Source organism: Arvicanthis niloticus, chromosome 13, assembly GCF_011762505.2.
Source record: "Arvicanthis niloticus isolate mArvNil1 chromosome 13, mArvNil1.pat.X, whole genome shotgun sequence".
Taxonomy (NCBI): Eukaryota; Metazoa; Chordata; class Mammalia; order Rodentia; family Muridae; genus Arvicanthis; species Arvicanthis niloticus.
The window spans coordinates 51,443,446-51,464,365 of record NC_047670.1 but is presented as its reverse complement, the minus strand read 5'-3'; the positions used below and the strand labels follow the sequence as shown (position 1 = coordinate 51,464,365).

General features: G+C 45.5%; 1 protein-coding gene across 1 annotated transcript; it reads right to left on the bottom strand.

The window, feature by feature from the left end:
- Positions 1 to 133: 133 nt before the first annotated feature.
- Positions 134 to 3,365, bottom strand: Exosc4 (exosome component 4). The gene is made up of 3 exons (XM_034517588.2): positions 3,092 to 3,365; positions 1,523 to 1,729; positions 134 to 1,409 (listed from the first exon to the last, which is right to left on the bottom strand). The coding sequence occupies exons 1-3, from the start codon at positions 3,260 to 3,262 to the stop codon at positions 1,050 to 1,052; spliced, it is 738 nt and encodes a 245-aa protein (XP_034373479.1). The 5' UTR covers positions 3,263 to 3,365; the 3' UTR covers positions 134 to 1,049.
- Positions 3,366 to 20,920: the final 17,555 nt, after the last annotated feature.

The following is a 20,920-nucleotide window of genomic DNA, read 5'->3' as shown; positions in this document are numbered from 1 at the left end:
CAATTTCTCTAAAAGGGTGCAGAGGTAAGAGTCTAAGGATAAATGACCAAGGTGCAACAGAGGTTTGCTTTCCTTCTAGAGCCCAAAGTAAGAGGCAGAAAAGGCCCACAGAAAGAAGACATTAGTCCAGTGGTTCTTAACATTCTAACCTTTAATACAGTTCCTCATGTTATGGTGACCCCCCCAACCATAAAATTATTTTGCTGTTATGTCATAATGTAAATATCTTATTTGCAGGATATCGGGTATGAGACCCCAAAGGGGTTGTGACCCACAAGTTGAAAACCACTGCATAAGTCTAACCTTGCATTTCTTAATGATGGGCACCCATATCCAGCTGAGTGCTACTTCAGCCTTGTGCTTTTGTTCCTGACAGGCTCTGTAAGCATGGCACGTTACTTAGTCGGAGGTCTTAAGTGAGGAACACAGGCGACAGATGAAATTCCAATTTGTAAGCTGACTCCATCTTGAGCCTGCTTGTCCCTGGTTTGAACTGTGGTTATTAGAAATAGCACCAACAATTCCAGGAAGAAACTGCCCTAGGCCAGAGCCAATCAGGGAAATAGAGGGAAAGTGCCTAAAATTCCAAAGGTTACAGATAAATTGCTCATCAATGACCAAACCCTGTGTGCCAAGATACCCCTTGCCAAATAAGGCAACTGACAGGCGAGAGACCCCGGCTCCCTGATCAACCCTTGCCAAATAAGGCAACTGCTATGCTAGAGACCCCTGTTCCCTGCTCAAACTAGTATGAAAATTCTGCCTGAGGCTCGGGGCTCTCAGCACAAATCTGATGCATTGGAGGAATCTAAGGGTCTAAGCTTAATCATGAATAAAGACTCTCTGTTTTGCATAGATTCAGACTCCTAGTGGTCTTTGTGGACCCTGGTATCTGGGCAGACACAACATGAGCACTTGCTCTTCCTAGCACAAGTTCTTTCCACTTAGGGACTGCACTCTATAGGGCCCTGAGCTGCTTTGAAGTGCTGTACAGTAAGGTGTGTTCAGGAGAGGAAAAGGCCTTTATTCTGGATATGGGTGGCTTCCACTCAGTCCCCCAGTAAGATAGAGGCCTCCTGCACATGCTGCCGGACAACACGATCCAGCAGAGTGTGCACATCTCGGGCTGCCTGGGCAGCAGCCTCTAGCACCTGCTCCAAGTGGTCTTCATGCAGCCTCGAATCCATCTCAAGCAGTGCAATCTGGCCAGAGGCTGGCAGCAGGGCCAGGGCTAGCTGGGGGCCTCCAGCTGCTTCCTCCACATGGCTGAGGTCTGCTAGTGCTGTGCCATCCACAAAGCCAGCTGAACATGCACATACAAAGTCCCGCATAGGTATCCCAGCATCCATCACTGCTAGCGTGGCTGCATTCACACATGCTGCATAGGTCCCACCGTCTGCTTGCAACACCTGCAGGGGGCATCAAGACATGAGACTGACATCTCATCCTCCAGCATCTCAGACAGCCCTCATATCTTTAAGCCCCGCCCCTGGGGCGTGGTCGGACGCTGCAGGTAGCTCACCTGCACATAGATGTCAATCTGAGAGCGAGGGTGCAGCTGTGTGAGGATAGCTGCCTCGAAGGTCTGGCGTAGCTGCAGCCCCATCTCACAAGACTTCCGGTCTCCATGAGGTCTTCGCTTGCGCTCACCTGTGCTGAAGGTTGCCGAACTGTACTGACAGTTCACTAGAGCCCGGTCAGGCAGGGCTCGAGATCGGGAGCCCCGGATCTGGAGTAAAAAGAATGAATGAGCCAGGCCTGTCTACCTCCTGGGTCACTGACACTCGATGGCTCAACCTTCCTTCTCTTCTTTCTAAAGTGCTTCAGAAAGCAGCTACTTTGTTTCCAAATCATAGCTGGGGGGAGGGGCTACTTTTCAGCTTAAGCCATATCATCCTCACCTTTGGCAGGCAACTCTTTGTTCTTCGGTTGCAACATTTCCTCCCAAATTATTCCCATTGTGGCCACCATGTTTACAAACATCTGATTTGACCGTGTCACCTACAAACTAATATTTTACTTACCTTCCAGAAACTTCCTGTTACACGTAAAAGAAAATCTCAGTTTTCCTGACCTTCAAAGCCCTGGGTCCTCACCTCCTTGGTAACCCCTCAACTTTATTTGATCTACTGTCCCTCTACCTGCCAATAGTCTGCCCTCAGTGTTCTATACCTGACCATCATCCTGGCTTCCACCTAGAAAGCTGAGTTCCATATCCTAGCAAACCTTAAAATGTCCATGTTTTGCTGGCCTTGCTACAGCACTGAAACTCAGCCATAAAGGCAGACAATTTAATCTAATGTCCCTGTCTTGGGGGTTTATATTCCAGTAGGGAAACAAGCGACTTGGAAGACCCAGGAAAATCGATGTAGTAGGTGCAGAAACAGCCTGGGAGGTCTTTTCCCCGACAAGATGTCAGAATATTGAACTAAAGGATCAGGGTGTGCGTGGAGCTTCGCCAGACTGGCTGAGGCACCTCAGAGATAAAGCAGGCAGCCCAGGAGAAAAGATAAGCACAGGGCCCATAGAGACGGAGGAGTTAAGCAGTAACACTTAGGTCTATTTCCTCAACGTGTGGCCACGGGCCAGTCCCTGTGTGAAACAAATCATAGTGGCTGTGGACAATCTGAAGCAGCCCCATGTCCCACACTTGAGATTAAAACAAAAACATAATCACATAACTGGGTTCTTAAAGAAACCAAAATTCTCAGTACATCATGGAACCTGATACTTAAATTTGAGGGCCACGTTAGGGATACAATTTCCTAAGAGGTCTCAAAACTCAGGGTATAATGATATTCATGTCTTAGAGGATGTAACACAAAGAAAGGATTGAAATGGAAGTCAGCCAGGGGGAAAGAGCTCATGAGGTGAAGTCAGAAGAAGCCAATTCCTCGCAGATGCTCACACATCGTTCCCTCTACAACACGTTGGGACAACGTGTGTTGAGATGCTTTATGCCAGGGAGGCCCAGAGACTCAGAGATGGGATTTTGGTATACTGCTGCATAAGCGGAGGAGTTAAGTCGTAAGACTTGGGTCTACTCCCTCGACGTGCGGCCACGAGCCCCCGGTCCCTGCCGCTTACTCGCCTCGTGAGGCCCGTAGACCACAGCCAGTGCCTTGGTGTTGCCCTGCTCGATATAAGCGGAGCCATCGGCCTGCGCAAACACGCCCATCCGCGCCTGGATCTTGCGCAGCTCCCCCGCGCGGCGGCCGTCTATCCGGTAACCCTGATCGGACAGGAGCTCCAGACCGGCCATGTTGTGTAGTCCTCGCTCCGCCTCCGAGAGCACAACCCCTTAGATGACCTGGGACTCCCGTACTACGACTTCCGTCGGTCCGTTTCCTTTTCAGTCTCGGTGAACTGTAGCTTCCGGTAAACTAGTCCTTTTCCGGTCCAAGGGAACTACGACTCGTGGTATCCCCGGCTTTCTGAATGTACGACTTAGGCCGTTCAGTTCCGGGAAACCGAAGGCCGGAGCGGAGCCGGTTTTTGCTGTTCTTCCGGGGTTGTTGAAGTAGGTACGCCATGCAAACGGACTTCTCTTTCCGGACGTCCTCCGGACGATTTGTTGGTACCAGCGTAGACTTTTTTTTGTCTTAAAAAAAATTATATATCTATTTTTATTGTGCGAATGTTTACATGCTTGTATGTCTATTCGTCACGTGTGTGCTTATTGGTGCGGAGGTTAGAAGACGGCATAAGAGCCCCCGGAACAGAAATTCCAGGCAGCTGTGAGCCACTGGGAATCGGACCTGGTCTTCTGGGTTTTTTTGTTTTGTTTTGTTTGTTTGTTTGTTTGTTTGTTTTTATCTTTTGATCTTTTGCCCGAGTAAGCACGATTTTTTTTTTTGTTACAGGTACGCGTGATTATTATCTTTGTGGCTCAGTTTTAGTTTAGGGTTCCCCCCCCCTTTTTTTTTTTTTCATTTACTTGGTTTTAATTTATAAGTTTCCCTCCCTTACCTTGGCCAGTAAGTTTTCTCTGTTGCCTGAATGGAAGCACAAAACACCTGCAGTTGTATATATGCACCAGTATAATAGGTTTTGGAGTTCTTTTAAAGATTGGGTCATTTAGTATACACTTTTTTGGAGTATTTTCACTCAGAAAATATGAAATCCATACGCTTGAGATTTTGTTGTTGTTATAGATAAAAGATAATACAGATTCATAGAAAGGATCCTGAGATGAAATTACTCTTCAGATGGGCTTTATTAGGAGAGTTACAGTACCATTGTCTGTCAGCAATGATGAGGCCCTTATGGGGGAGAATATTCAGAAGAGTTTGTTCTGGAGAGGTGAGTGTAACATAGAACAAGACAGATGTCCTAAAGGGAAGGAGCATTCAGTTCTGGAGGACTAGGAGAGTTAGAATATCACACCAGCCAGATGTAGCAGCTCAAATCTTTAGTCCTAGCACTTGAAAGGCAGAAGCGGGCAGATCTCTGAGTTCAAGGCCAGCCTGTTCTACAGAGAGTTCCAGGACACCCAGGGCTACACAGAGAAACACTGTCTCAACAACAACAACAACAAAAACCCACCAGGACTTATATGTGGAGAGAACTCCTTCCTCCTCATCCTCCTCACAGAAGTTGTGGTCTAATGACCTCTATGCCTACACTGTGCCAGGCACACTCCCATCTCCCCAGATAAATAAAATGTAAAAATAAAGTCTAGCAGTAACTCAAAGCTGTCTTATGTCTTGGAAGTGGAGGGAAAGAACTCTGAGTGTTACAGGTTCATAGCAGCTTTTTTTTTTTTTTTTTTTTTTTTTTTTTTTAAATCAACTATCCCTAAAGAGACTGTTTAGGGACTTCGTTCCTAAGGACTGTAGTTTCTGGGAACTAAAGCAGGCAGAGGGACTGTCACCTACCTGTCTTGTTACTCTTTCTAGCTCGATATATTCCAGCCTCTCATGTCAGTCCAGTACAATAGAAAGGAAAAGGGAGACACCCCCATCCCTGTCCCAGCACCTCTCTGTGTTTCTGTTTCATAGTGATCATTGTCACTTGCAAGGAGCTCAACCTTTTCACCTGCTGCCCCTCCCCCACCATCCAGCCCATTTAGTACATAAGAAAAGGTATGTCACTATCCAAACTTGAAAATTAAAGCATCGGGCTGGAGAGATGGCTCAGTGGTTAAGAGCTCTGACTGCTCTTCCAGAGGTCCTGAGTTCAATTCCCAGCAACCACATGGTGGCTCACAACCATCTGTAATGGGATCTGATGCCCTCTTCTCCTGTGTCAGAAGACAGCAACAGTGTACTCATACATAAACTAAATAAATCTTTTTAAAAAAAAAAAAAAAAGAAAAAAGAAAATTAAAGCATCGAGCTTAGTATATAGAATACTGAGAAGAGAGGATGGATGGGTCCCAAGGATAAGCATCCCAAGACACACATAACCAGTGCGAGGGACATAGACCTCCCACAACTCCATTAGAGGACTGTCAACATTTAACCTCAAGAAAAGCAGGTAGGCTGGACATACTGTGTTGAGCTGGAGAAATGGTCTACCACAAAGATTGGAATCCTAGCACTTAACAACATTGCCCCTCACAGAGGTTGTACTATGTCAGCTGGACTGAGCTGCTTCAATGTGCAGCAGGTCTTACCCGGCTGGCCTGAGCACCTGCCATCCCTGTTAGGTTGGGGTTGTTGGGGTTGTTTATCTTGTGCATTGCTGGTTATACGAAATTGCCTCTGGAAATCCAAAGACCCTCTACCCCATTGTGTGGTGACAGCCTCATCCACTTAGAATAGCCAGAAGAAAGCTGCTCTTCAGCCTGAGGAGTCCAAAGAAAGTTGGTGACCACTGCAGCCTCCACCTCCATAGCGCCCTCATCAGGCCTCCTAGTAAAAGTGTCCTTCCACCTCTTAGGAACAAGGACCTCAACCTGGCAGCATCAGGTTCAAGGTCTCAGGCCACTGCCCCTCGTACTCAGGCTCCTCGGGCCTATACTGTAGTCGCAGAACCAGGATAGATCTCAGATTCAGGGACCTTATCAGTTTTTCCTTTGTTTTTGGTTTTGTTGCTATCATCAATGGCCTGACAAAGAGATTTGGGGGGGAAGGCTTTACTTTGATTCAGTTTGAGAGGATAATACCCACCATGGCAGGAAGGAGAGGTGGAGTTCTCGGTGGCTGGGACTTTCCATGACTTGGTGGTCGAAAATCAGATACAAAACTGCCTGTACTCATCTGGCTTCCTTCTTTCCTCTTCTTAGTGTGGGACCCCAGTCCATGGGGCAGTGCTCCCATCTCAGGGGGAATATTCGCTCTTCACTAGTCCCGTCTGGACGTGCTCATCAGAAACGCTCCCGAAAGTGCGTCTCACTCATGACTTAGATTCTATTTTTAAAAAAAGTTTAAAAACAAATGTTCTCTCTCTGTCTCTCTGTCTCTCTCTGTGTCTCTCTCTCTGTATGTCTCCCTCCCCCTCTCTCTGTCTCCTCCTCCCTGGCCGTGTGTGTGTGTGTGTGTGTGTGTGTGTGTGTGTGTGTGTGTGTGTGATGCAGACCCTGGTGTCTGGGAGTGCCCACAAAGGCCAGAAGAGAGTATTGGTATTGGATCCCTTGGAGCTGGGGCTACAGACAGCCATGGGCGTCAGGGACTGAACTCTGATTTTTTGCCTGAGCAGCAATACTTTTAGCTGTCGTCTCTTTAGCCCCCAATCTAGGTAGGTCTGTCTTTCTGTCTTTCTGTCTTTCTGTCTTCCTTTCTTTATTTCTTCCTTTCTTTCTTTCTTGACAGGATTTCTTCATGTAACCCTGCCTGTCCTGGAACTCGCTCTGAAGTCTAGGCTGGCCTTGAACTCACAGACCTATCTTCCAAGAGCCAGGACTAAAGGCCTAAAGGCATGTGCCACCACTGCCCAGCCTCTAGATTTTTTCTTAATCCAACCAAGTTGACTATCAAAATTAAGCATCATTGTGCAGGCATATATTTTAGCTACTTTATTTATTCTTATATCTACCGCCTTTCCCACCCTTATTCCACCCTAATCCCCACCCCCCCCAACACTAGGTAAGAGAGAAAGTTTAGAGGAAAAAGGGAGTGTAGATCTCTTTAGACTACTGCTTGCTGGTTAGTGGCATCGAGTTCCTAGGGCATCCAGTAACCAAGCAATAGCAAAACCAGCAAGTGCAGCAGCAGGAACCAGCAGCAGCAGGGGGAACAGCAAGCAGCAGCTGCTGGCCCTTTTCAGGGCTCTCACACTTATACCCTCTCAAGAGTCCCCAGAATTTCAAACATAAACTATCTGCAGCTGGCAAAAAATTACACCCCTCCTAGAGCATAAGACAAATAAATCATAGTAGCTGTGGACAATCTGAAGCAGCCCCATGTCCCACACTTGGGATTAAAACAAAAACATAATCACATAACTGGGTTCTTAAACCAAAATTCTCAGTACATCATGGGACCTGATACTTAAATTTGAGGGCCACGTTAGGGATGCAGTTTCCTAAGAGGTCTCAGAACTCAGGGTATAATGATATTCATGTCTTAGAGGATGTAACACAAAGAAAGGATTGAAATGGAAGTCAGCCAGGGGGAAAGAGCTCATGAGGTGAAGTCAGAAGAAGCCAAGTCCTCACAGATGCTCACACATCGTTCCCTCTACAACACGGTGGGATGCTTTATGCCAGGGAGGCCCACAGAGACTCAGAGATGGGATTCTGGTATACTGCTGCATAGGCAGGCTCTGTTGGGCAGGCACTCAAAATCCCAACTCCCAGAAGGAATGCTGCTGTTCAGCAGGAGATGTATGTGTTTGTACAGACAGTTGAGTCATAGCAAGCCTTTCTTATCAGGGAATGATGGGCATCCCCCCAAGACTGCATGCCCAGACACCCAGAAGTGGGCATCTTTGCATTTTGAAGAGTTAATCTCAGGCCCTTTGTCTGAGTTGCCTCCTTGTTTCACCAGACTCTCTAAAAGCAGGAATGCGAAGCTGTAGATCCAGAATTAAGCAAATGAAATGAGAAAACAGCCCAGCATGCAGTAAAACATTTTAAGTTGATAAATACTATATTGTAAAAAGAAAACAATGCAGCCAACCATCAGACTGAGCATGGGAACCCCAATGGAGGAGTTAGGGGAAGGACTGAAGGAGCTGAAGGGGTTTGCAATCCCATAGGAAGAACAACAATATCAGCCAACCAGACCTGCCAGAGCTCCCAGGGACTAAACCACCAACCAAAGAGTACACATGGAAGGACCCATGGCTCCATCCGCATATGTAGCAGAGAATTGTCTTATCTGGCATCAATGGGAGGGGAGGCCCTTGGTCCCGTAGAGCCTGGATGGCCCAGTGTAGGGGAATGCTAGAGTGGTGAGGCGACAGTGGGTGGGTGGATGGGTGGGGGAGGTCCCTCATAGAAGCAGGGGCAAGGGGAGATGGGATAGGGGGTTTGTGGAGGAGAAACCAGGGAGGGAGATAACATTTGAAATGTAAAATACACACACACACACACACACACACACACACACACACACACACACACACATATATAGTTAAATAACTGCCTGCTGTAATTAACTGTACCAAGTTCCCCTAGTTTTTTTAGATGTATGTGCCCACAGCCTCTAAAGATAATTCTTCTGTAATATCACCTTCTACATATATAGAGAAAGTAACTTAAATTTTCTTCTATAGCCTATGGCGGCCTCGAACATACACTATAGCTGAGGTGACCTTAATATTCATTTTTTTGTTAATTTTGTACATTTTATACAATGTATCATGATCATACCTCCCATTAACCCCCGTTTCCTCTCTACAGACTTACTAACACCCTTCTTCCTGGCTAGTTTCCCTTCTTTATACTGTTTGTGTGCCTGCTGGTTGTGTGTCATAGCTACAAGTGCTGTGTGGTCATGAGTCAATGGCTATGTCGTATCCAGAGGACAGTGTTTCATTGAGTCCCAGTCTCTCAGCTCTTAGTCTCTCCAGCCCCTCTTTACTAATGCTTCCCCAGTCTTGGAAGAGAAACACAAATGTCCTACCTTGAAATTCTGATTATAAAGGGTTGAGATAATAGGTGTGTGCCATTGTACCTAGCTCCAAAAGTTTTGAGATGGTTATGGGATTGGGTTGGCTCAGGATTAAGAGTACTTGCTGCTCTTGCAATATTAATAAATTCATTAAAAGAACATTTCATTTTAAAGCAATTATTTAGTGTTTTTATTACTGTGACCTGCATGTTTTTAGGGTTGACCTGACTGGATGCACAGGAAGTAAAGAAACCCCAGGCATGGGCTGAAGAGATGGCACAGTGGTTAAGATCACTGACTGCTCTTCCAGAGGTCCTGAGTTCAATTCCCAGCGACCACATGGTGGCTCACAACCATCTGTAACAGGATCTGATGCCCTCTTCTGGTGGGTCTGAAGACAGTGACTGTGTACTTATATACATAGAATATATAAATAAATCTTTTAAAAAGGAAAGAGTAAAAAAAGAAAAGGAAAGGAAAGAAAAGAAAAAAAGAAACTCCAGGCACAAACAGAAACGCTGGGACCAGATAGGACATGTACTCTGATGGAGGCAAACTAGCAGTTCAGAAACTCAGGGCATTTAATATATAAAGCTAAATGAAGTTAGCCAATATCTGTAGAGGAGCTCTGTGGGGCAGCAGTCTCAGGCTGCAGTCATTGGAGGAGGGCACTATGCATGGACCAAGGGAAGGCCTTGCTATTTTCTGTGGCCTGAGGTACTGGGGTCCTTGACACGCCTGTGTTTGTGTTAACAATACACAGTTACAGGACTAGAGAGATGGCTCAGTGGCTAAGAGCACTATCTGCTCTTCCAGAGTTCATGAGTTCAATTCCCAGCAACCACATGGTGACTCACAACCATCTATAATGGGATCTGCTGCCCTCTTCTGGTATGTGGGAAGATAGATGGTATGTACTTATTAAAATAAATAAGTCTTAAAAAATATGTATTTACTCTGACTTCATCCATTCCCCATAACATAATTTTAAAATTTGTGATTTAAAAAAGGCTTACTAGTAGCAGTAGTTCTGTGAGACAGGATCTTACCATATAGGCCCAGATGGTCTGGGCCTGTGTAGAGCAGACTGACCTCAAACTCACAGACATCTGCCTCTCTAGTGCTGAAATTACAGGCACGCACCACCATACCAGCCTGTTGTTATTCTTTGCTAATTATGTGTATGTCTGCAGATGTGCACGTGAGTGTAGGTTATAATGGAATCCAGAGAAGAGGGTATCAGATCCCTGGGGCTGGAGTCACAGATAGCTGTGAGTCATACCAACTCGGGTGCTGGGGACTGAACTTGCAAGAGCAGCTTTATGTGCAAGAGCAGTGTCACGTGCTCTGATCCCTGAGTGTCCCTTTGGTGCCAGTCTTAACATTTACTAAAGATAAGGGCACATTTGCATGTTAATAAGATGGATGTCTTGCCTCCTAACATAAAGAGCTACATCACGACTCTGTGACACAGGACCTAGACCACAGTGTTTTCAGAGTTGATTGATATTTTGATTTTTATAACTTTCAATGCCGAGAGTGCTAACTTGAATAAATATATAATAAAAAATAACAGAACTATGTTTGGGGCCATTTCAGGAATTACTGAAAATGTTCCCTGAATCCCAAGCCAACATTCATTTAACAAACTTTTATGAAGCTCAATCCAGCAACTCAAATGGTTTAAAATGAAGTATCCCGGGGTGCTAAGCAAGATGGAGTAGCAGTATTTTACAGCAAACTCTGATAACCCAAGTCCAATTCCTGGGATCCACACTGAAGAGAGAGAACTGACTCCTGCAACCTGTCCTTTGACTGCCACACACACACACACACACACACACACACACACACACACACACACACAAACACACAAAACCATCTCGGGTTGAGGAGACAATGGTACTAACTACTTGTTGCAAGGTCAGATCCCAAGAAACACCCTAAGTACTGGTGGGGTGTGGTGGCCTGGCTGAAATTCGACCCAGGAGGAGACACCGAACTCCTTAGAGCAGGCTAGCAAGACTAGCTGTGCTGCTGAACTATGGCTTAATTGAAAGCTCCTGTGAGGCCCGGCCTCCAGGAATGAAGCAGAAGAGCAAAGACAATATCTGACATCGACCTATGGTCTCCACACGTATGTACATGTGCATGGAGACCCACCCAGATGCATACACACACAAAGATAACATACATATGAATAATGAGAAAAAGAAAAAAAATAAACACAACCCTAACACAATCCAAGCCAAAGATAGAATAATGTGTGCTTCCATGCTGAAGGAGGTTCATAGCAAAATACTAAAATTCTTATTTTTTGTGATTAAGTATTATATTCTTATAAGAAAACTCATAAAAACTAAAACTTTACAGAATGTTTCCAGAAAGAACATCAGGAAACTCTGTGTCACAGTTAAACACTGCAATTTATAATAGGCTCAAATCTAAGTTGATATATGTCAGGCAGCATAGTATGTGTGTGCAAAAAGTGTGCATGGTTTTATGTGTGTGTTTGTATGTGTGTGTGTTTAGAAGCATGACAATAATGAAGTAGGTGATGACCCACAGTTTAAAAAGCTGAGGTTTGGGGCTGGAGGTAAAGAATACTTGTTGCTCTTGCACAGGACCTGGGTTTGGATTCCAGAACTGCCATGATGGCTCACAACCATCCTTACCTCTAGTTCTAAGGGGTCCAACATCCTCTTTTGACCTCCCTGGGAACTTGGTACACACATGGTGCATTTTCATACACTCAAGCAGAACATGCATAAACATACGATAAATGAATCTTTAAGGAATGAATCTAAGGAAAAGGGGAGGGGTTTAGATAAGTTGAGTCCAGCTCTTACAAATAAAATATTCTGTGAATTCTTAGGGCTTTGTGAACTTTGAAGAAACCTGGTAACAAATTTCTTTCACATATTGTACAAACCAATTAAGTGATTTAACGGCCTTCTCAGTTTATTGTTCATGACTAATCTTCCATTCTTCTTGAATTACCAATACCCATTAGCCAATTTCATCAGCTCCTCGTGTTATAACAGGCATCAGAAGGAGGCGGATGTGTTTCTAGACACGATTTCAACATCAGAACAAGCAGAATAACAGTTTGTCAATAGGTTACTGGTTTCCTTGAGCCCAAACTAAGTGCTGCCCAATTTAACCTCAATGAGGCTGGATCCCATGCTCTGCAGAAGGCTCCCTGCCTAAGGGTCAGAAGCTCAAGGTTGTCATTGGCTACTTAGTAAATTCAAATTCAGCCTGGGCTATTTGAAACCTTGTCTCAAATTTTCTTTTCTCCAGATAGGGTCTCACTATATTGCTTTAACGTGATAAACAGACTAAGGCTGGCCTCTAACTCACCAAGAGCCTATGTCTTCTGCCCAGCTCAGAACTATTTAGTTTAGTTTAGTTTTGGGTTTGTTGTTATTTTGAGACAGGGTCTCACTTTTATGGCCCTGCCTAGGCAAGAACTTGGTTTGTAGATGAGTCTGGCTTTGAATTCACAGAGATCCATCAGATTCTGCCTCTTAAGTGCTGGGACTAAAGGCATTTGCTCCCACGTCAGGCAAAACATATTTTTAATAATTAAAAACAATGGTCATATGATCCCTGTGCCAGGGTCCAAATCTGGAAAGAGCTGATCCTTTAGTTTCACAGTTAGCCTGGCCCTAGAGTCCCAGTTCCCTTGGGCACAGATGCTTCCCAGCAGACACTGTCCCCCCTGGAAGAGACTGGCACCTGGTAGATAGCTTGGTATATACCATTAGATAGAAGATTATTTTTACATCCTTACTGACACACACTTTCCCCTCCCTCCTCTCCTCTCTGCCCCTCCCCATCCATTCCTCCATTTCACTTTTAAAAAGGGCAAGCTTCTTAGGATACTAACCAGCCACAGCATAACAAGTCGCAGTAAGACTAAGCACCTCCTCTCCTCTAAGGCTAGACAAGGCAGCCCAGTAGAGGAAAAGGGTCCCCAAAACAGGCCACAGAGTCTCATTTTCACTGTTAGGAGTCCCAGAAGAAGACCAAGCTATACAACTGTAACATATGTGCAAAGGGCCTATGTCAGTCCCATGCAGCCTCCTTCACTGGCCTTCAGTGTCTGTGAGCCCCTATGGGCCCAGATTAGTTGATTCTGTGGGTTTTCTTGTGATGCCCTGATGCCACTGGCTCTTGAAATTCTCCTCACTCCCACCCCATTCTTCCTCAGGATCCCCAAGTTCTGCCTAATGTCTAGCTGTGGTTTTCTGCATCTGCTTGTATCAGTTCCTGGGTGAAGCCTCTCTGATGAGAACTGGGCTAGGCACCAGTCTATGAGTACAGCAGAATCTTCTCATTGACATGTTTTTTGGTTTTTTTTTTTTCCCACTCGTGGTTGATTCTTTCCTAGGTAGGTCTCTAGCTATCTAGCCTCTTGTTCCTGGCCCTCTGAACAGTGTCAGGGGTGGGCTCCATCTCATGGCATGAGACCAGTCATTGGTTGGCCTCTCCCATGATTTCTGTGACACTTTTAACTTTTACCCCAGCACATCTTGTAGGCAGGACAGATCGTAGGTTGAAGCTTTTATGGCTGGGTTGGTGTAGCAGTCCTCCCGTTGGAAGTCTTACCTGGTTACAGGAGATGGCTGGTTCGGGCTATGTATCCTCCGTTACTAGGAAGCTTAGCTAGGGCCGTCCTTATAGATTCCTGAGGGTTTCTATTGGACTAAGATTCTAGCAATCCCAGAGATGCCCCCCAATTCCAGGGGGAATCCCTCCCTTCGCCCTCCCCTTTCCCTCCCCTTCTGTTTCCCCACATCCAGACTGCCCCCCTTCCGTTCCATCTGCAATATCTATTTGACAGTGATGGAAAGCTAATGCAGTCGCAAGGCCACCACAGCCTTGTTGTTCATGAACCCCTGCGCAAGCAATGCTATGATGCTATGACACACTTCTGCTGAGTTCAGACTCTGGGCCCCTACAGAAGCAGTTACTATTGCTTTGTTTTCTGGTACAGGAGTCCATTTATCCTGCTGCTTTGTATGAATCATCATCTTTTGTTCAAAACTGGGAATTTTAGGTATCTTGCAGTAACTTTGCATTATGACTGGCCAGGTTCTTGGGCTTGTTTATTTTTTAGTTTTTTATTTAGTTCTGTCCAGATCAGTGTGAATTCCACTTCCTTCATAGTATATGATTTCTGATGTCACTTCTTGGTGTCTTCCCAGTGTTTAGGAAGCTAGAAGTTCCACCTGGGACAGCACAGGTTGGTGCTCTCCCACTGATGGTGAAAGGTTGTTGTGGCCGGGCGGTGGTGGCCCACGCCTTTAATCCCAGCACTTGGGAGGCAGAGGCAGGTGGATTTCTGAGTTCGAGGCCAGCCTGGTCTACAGAGTGAGTTCCAGGACAGCCAGAGCTACACAGAGAAACCCTGTCTTGAAAAACAAAAAAAAAACAAAAACAAACAAAAAAGAAAGGTTGTTGTGGTGGTTTGAATATGCTTGGCCCAGGAGTAGCGCTGTTAGGAGGTGTGGCCTTGTTGGAGAAGGTGTGGACTAGTTGCAGGATGTGTGTCACTGTGGATATGGGCTAAGAGACCCTCCTCCTAGCTTCCTAGAAGCCAGTCTTCTCCTGTTTGTCTTTGAAACAAGATATTGAACTCTCAGCTCCTCCTGCACCATGCCTGCTTGGGCACTGCCATGATTCCTGCCCTGATGACATAGACTGAATGTCGGAACCTTAAGCCAGTCTCAGTTAAATCTTGTTCTTATAAGAGTTACCTTGGTCATGGCGTCTCTTCACAGCAATAAAAACCTTAAGACAATTGTGCTTAAGGTCCTAGGTAAGCAAAACTCCGGTTTCCCAGGGATTTGTGTGGCTGGGTAGTGTTCCAGTCTGCCCTACATGTAGAGTGCCAGGGACTGAATCATAGCCGCAAAGACACCTAGCTCTGAATTACAGGAATTAGGAACACCCACTTTATTTGGCAAAAGGTACCTTGCAGATCCTGAGATGGGGCAATGATCCTTAATTATGCATGTCAGGGAGGCCAGTATAATAGAGAACATTCCTTGGTTGGTTTTTTTTTTTTTTCTTCTTCCGAGACAGGGTTTCTCTGTGTAGCCCTGGCTGTCCTGGAACTTAGACTAGGCTGGTCTCAAACTCAGAAATCCGCCTGCCTCTGCCTCCCAAGTGCTGGGATTAAAGGCTTGTGCCACCACTGCCTGTCAAGAGAGCATCCTTGTTAAAGAGACAGGAGAGTAATTTATAATTCAACCTCAGAAAAGAGGGACAGCTTTAAAATGAACAGAATGTAAAGCATACAAATGGATCAACACGTGATTTTATTGAGTATAAGACAAACATAAGAAAGGGAAAGAAAGGGCTGGAGAAATGGCTCAGTGGTTAAGAGCACAGACTGCTCTTCCAGAGGTCCTGAGTTCAATTCCCAGCAACCACATGGTGCCTCACAACCACCTATAATGGGATCCAACACCCTCTTCTGGTGTGTCTGAAGACAGCTACAGTGTACTCATATAATAAAATAAGTAAATCTTTAAAAAAAAAAAAAAAAGAAAGGGAAAGAAAGATGAGGATTAGATGTTCAATAAGATTGTAAGCTCCTTGCTGGCTGGTAGTGGCGCACACACCTTTACTCCCAGCATTCAGGAGGCAGCATTCAGGAGGGAGACAGGTGGATCTGTGAGGTTGAGGTTAGCCTGGTCTTCAGAGCAAGTTCCAGAATAGTCAAGGATACACAGAGAAACCTTGTCTTGAAAAAAAAAAAAGCACATGAAATGGGGGGGGGTGTTAGTGTGGCGGGGTAAGAGAACTGGGGGGCACTGAACATTATATACATGTTTCAAGTTCTCAGTAAGAAAAACTATACCCTCCTGGTTATTCAAAAATAACTGGGGCATACTTCTTATGCTTGTAAGGGTTATAAACCGTTTATGTACTCTGTCACCATGCATGTCATTCTAAGCTGGTACCCACTTTGCATGTTCATAAAATAAACTGGATCACTTCTGCTGCTCCAAGTCTCCAGTGCTTTCTTCCACCCCCTCCCCCCCTCCCCCTTGGCGAGATCTCACTCTGTAGCTCTGGCTGGCCCGGAACTCACTATGTAGACCAGCGGTTCTCAAGCTGTGAGTCTGGACCTCTTTGAGGGTCACATATCAGATATTTACATTGTGATTCCTAACAGTAGCGAAATTACAGTTGTGAAGAACCAACAAAATAATTCTGTGGTTGGGGAAGGGGTCACTACAATGTGAGGGGCTATATTAAAGTGTCGAAGCATTAAGGAGTTTGAGAACCACTGATGTAGGCCGAAAGGACCTTGAACTCACAGAGATCATCCTGCCCCACCCCTATAATGTTTATCCATTTAAATTGTCCAATATTTATACCAATAAAGACACAGGAAGAGGGACTGAGGTTAAAAAAAAAATCTGCTAGCTCAGGAAGGTAATTTTATTTTCTTAATTCTGCAAAAATATCTATTTACAAGCCTGATTGTACTAAACTGCTAGCTTTTAAGAAATCTCTTTCTGTATCATACTGCTAGGCTAATCTACCTCGAGCCCCTCCAAACCCATGAAGGCCCCTTGGCTCTTTTTCCTAGAATCCTGTTTCACCTGTGTCCAGCCAACTGCTTTCTGCTACTCTGCAATCCTTGCAAGCCCAAAAGGCAAACAACAAACCCTTATCTCTTACTCAAGCCAAAAGCGAGGGCCAATGAAAAGAGAAAGCTCTCAAAGGTCCAATGGCTATCAAAGAAGTCTCTAGCTCCTCCCCTACACTATTGGCAGGCTGAACCACGTCACCAACATGGGGGTGGGTGGGGGGGGAGAAGCTCCAAGCCAAGTCAATAGAGGCCAAACCATTTCTTCCTTACAAGGCCACCCAAAGACCGCAGGACACCTCCTAAACAACTTCCCTTAAAATAGGCCGGAACTTTTTATTCTTTAACATTCTTATCTAGGGATGCTTTTAGAGGCACACCCAAACTGTAACTCTACATGGCGCACCTAATTGCAATATCTTTCTAAAACTGTGTATTTTGCTAACACATAGGTTTCCTATGAACAGTAATCAAATATCCTGTAACACCTCCCTCTAAAGTCCTCTGGTGGGTTAGCATCAGTTAATATTATGGAGTGATTGTTCCCAATCAGGTAGGGCAGATTCATCCCTGGGCGATCTGTCTCAAATCTCACTAATACAATTTGAGAAGACTTTTACCTTGTTTTTTTTTTTTTTTTTTCCATACTGAAGAAGGTTGCCGTAGGAATTTAGTCCTTTTGTTACCAAGGGACTTTGTTGTTTTATTTCTTTATTTCTTTTATTTTTTGAGTTTCCATGCTGACCTGGCACTTAATATATAGTCCAAGTTTGGCTTTAAAAATGTGGCAATCCTCTACGTCAGCCTTCTGAGGAGATTATAGGACTGAGCTACCTTTCTGTCATTTTCACAGAGTCTCATACTGCCCAGGCTGGCCTCAAACTTGTTAGGCAGTAAAAGATGGCCTTGATTTTCTAATCCTCCTGCATGTATTTCCCAAGTCCTAGAATTACCACCACACTTGTTTTAAACAAATATGTATTTGGAATTCATTCTTTGATAATAATTTCACACATGTATATAGCGTATTTTGATAATATTCACCACCCTATTCCTCCTCCAGATCTCCCCATTCCCCCACCAGCTCTCACCCTTCCCCCACCCTGGGGCCACCTTACTACATCCTCCTTCCAACTTCATGTCCTCTGTTTCAGTAACCTCCTGAGTCAGGTCAATGTTGGCCATGTGTTCATAGGTGTAAGGCCATTCACTGGAGCCTGGGCAACCTACTAGAGGCCACATCCCCACCACAACCAACCAAGACATCAATTGCCAGCAGTTCCTCAGCTGGGGTTGAGGCCTCCTGAGCTCCTCCCCAGTCTGTGCTGGAATTGATTCTGTGTAACTAACTACATCTGTTGTGTTGTGAGTGTGAGGGCAATGGGCAACATGTCTAGAAGGTCCGGCTTTGCCCCAGCCCTCCCTGAGCTCTAGTTTTACTGTTTTCACCACCATCTTCCAGTGTTCTCTGAGCTTCGATGTTTGGGTGGGAACAGGGATTGGCGGAGATGTTTCTCACAGTTACTATTCTCAGCACTTTGGCTGGCTTCCTTCTCTTTCCAACCATGTGGGTCCTGGAGATTGAAATCAGGTGCTTGGTAGCAAGTGTTGGACTCTAAGATCCAAACCAGGGGACGCGCTCCTGCAGAAACACACACAGATGAGGGATTCGCTGCAACAACATGAGGAATAATAATAATAACATTAACAACAACAACCAGAGCACTGGGGTTCTCTCGCTTGCTCTTCTTCTTGCAGGCAAGAAGAACCCCAAGTTGAAGTTAAGAGCAGTTTTTATACAGTTTAAGGGGTAGACTAGAGAAACAGTGACTAGACACAATATGATTGGAGGAACAGTGTGACTTTTAAACTGATTGGTCTTTGGGGAACGAGGTGGCAAGGACCTCCCTTGTCTGTAAGTGGCAAGGATTGGTCTGTCCTGCGGAATGTGTCTACATGCTTTAGGCCTTCCCCACCCCCAGATGGGTTCCTTTCCCTGTGGTCTGAGGAATGTTAATCCCTTCTTCCTCTGAAAATTAATCCAGCAGGGTAATCCAGCAGGTGTCCTCAGACTAAGGAGTGTGTTCCTCCCAGGATTCGTCCTGGGCAGTTAAGTTTAAGTTTGACCGAATGCCTACACAATCGCCTTTGTCTCTTGAGTCACCTTGCTGGCTGGATATTACCAGCTTTTAAACAGACATTTCTCTTTCTTTCCTTATTTTTGTTTTTGGTTTTGTTTCATTTTTTGAGACAGGATTTTTGTTGTTTAACTTCTTGGCTGACCTGGAGCTCAAACCAGGATGACATCAAGCTCAGAGAGATCAACTTGCTTCAGCTTCCAGAGCACCCCTCCTGGACTTAAACAGATATTTCTTAAATTGTTGAGGTTCAAAGGAAACTTCATTTCCCCAAATTGTGGTCCTAATGGAAGTCCTTCAGGAACTTGTGAAGCTGTTTCTCCTCTATCAAAAAGAGCCATTTTCCTTATCACTGGCAAAAAGGACAAATGGCTACCTCTGGTACATGCTATTACTACCAAAGAGTATGCAGGCTTCCAGGCTCCCTCATTATCACAAGTACCTGTTATACATTTCAGAATCAATGCTAACAGGCCAGCTCTCCTTGCCCTCTCCCCTCCCCTAAACTTCCATAGCTCTTCTCTTTATCACCCTGCTACTTCCGCTATATTCCCTCTCTTGCTTGTGATCTTTTTACCTTCCTGTCTTCCTCCTCCTGCTCTCTTTGCCTCCTTGTACTCTCCCCGTCTCCCCCTCTCCCCCTGCTCTGCTCCTGCCTCTGTCGTGGCAAGTTCCAGACTGCTGGCCATACTCAGACAACTGCCTTCTCTTCCTGCTCTAGATTCTTCCAAATGCCTCTGGCTGTTCTCTCTCTCATATCGACAACAAAAACCTTCCCCTTAACCATATTCACTGGTGTTCTGGTTTCTCAGTAGACAGAACTTTGTGTCCTGGATGCTCAGATACACATTTGTCTATGCAGAATGACTCTGAAATCTCTTCTATAGAAAACCTGAGATGTTTCTCAGCGCATCCTCAGCTTTAGGGTGGGTGGACAGCTACCATCACAGTACATTCCCAGAGTTTTAGGTAATCCTCATTAGGATGCTAGACCAGCTACAGACACTGGTGGTGCACCAGCTGGCCCAAGGTCATTTGGCTTTCCATCTGTTACATTCCGTCTCCGCATACACATCTGCTAATCTGCAGAAATGTCTACTCTGTGGCTCTGGCTCCTTCAGAGACCTTGCAGGTATGGCTCTTAGCAGCCTGACACTTTTCTGAGGCTTTTCCCTGAGGTTGCCATTGTCTCCTGTTGTCCCCCTGCCTAAGTTTATCCAATCTTAGCTTCCAAATAAAGCCAGAGCTCAGTAGCTGGGAGGTCGTGAGTCCCTCATCGGCCCCCTTGCGCCAAGTGGCCAAGTGGGTCTGTGTGACACTGGGAACAAGATTTTCCTTTCCCAGAATGAGGCCCTTGTCCTTACTCTGTAAGAAGAGGTTGTAAGGATGGTGGACTCATCAACTCAGCTCTTCCTCCCCAGTGTGAAACTTACTCCCTACCTCTGGGAGCAGGAGAAGAGCTGCAGAAAACTTTCATAATCCATAATTGATTTTTTTCCCTTAAGAACAGGGTTTCTCTTTGTAGCCTTGGCTGTCCTGGAACTCACTCTGTAGACAAGGCTGGCCTTAAACTCAGAGCTCTGCCTGCCTCTGCCTTGGGAATGCTTGGATTAAAGGCCTGCCCCACTCTTTTTTTTTTTTTTTTTTTTTTTTTTTTTTTGGTTTTTCGAGACAGGGTTTCTCTGTGTAGTCCTGGCTGTACTGGAACTCACTTTGTAGACCAGGCTGTCCTCGAACTCAGAAATCCGCCTGCCTCTGCCTCCCAAGTGCTGGGATTAAAGGCGTGCGCCACCACCGCCCGGCAGCCTGCCCCACTCTTAGTAGACCTCATAAACACTTTTGCCTTGTTGTATGACCTTGGCCAATATCCAGAGAGAAAGGATCACCCAACCATGACGAGGGACCTGCCCCTGCCAGAGTTCTCAAGGTCAAGGCCAGCATCATACCTACCATGTCTCCTTGCATTCTTCAGTCCTAGAGCAGTTCAGAGTCCAGTTAACAAAAACTGGCCTCCACTGCTGTGGCATGGGCAGGACCAGGGAAATCTAGAGGTGCGAAGTTCATGTGAACTCATCCAAAGTCCCTCAACTAGTTTAGGTGCATGGACTCTGCCTTACAAAAAGAAAACCCCGAATGTATCAGCTGCAGTGTGGACAAACCTGCTCACCTAG

What these genes read in the sequence shown, in the direction of transcription:
- Exosc4 (XM_034517588.2), bottom strand. Translation starts at nt 3,262, where the DNA reads ATGGCCGGTCTGGAGCTCCTGTCCGATCAGGGTTACCGGATAGACGGC. An exon ending in TGGTCTACGGGCCTCACGAG is followed by an intron (nt 1,730 to 3,091) that starts GCGAGTAAGCGG and finishes TTTTTACTCCAG; the next exon opens with ATCCGGGGCTCCCGATCTCG. An exon ending in AGATTGACATCTATGTGCAG is followed by an intron (nt 1,410 to 1,522) that starts GTGAGCTACCTG and finishes TGCCCCCTGCAG; the next exon opens with GTGTTGCAAGCAGACGGTGG.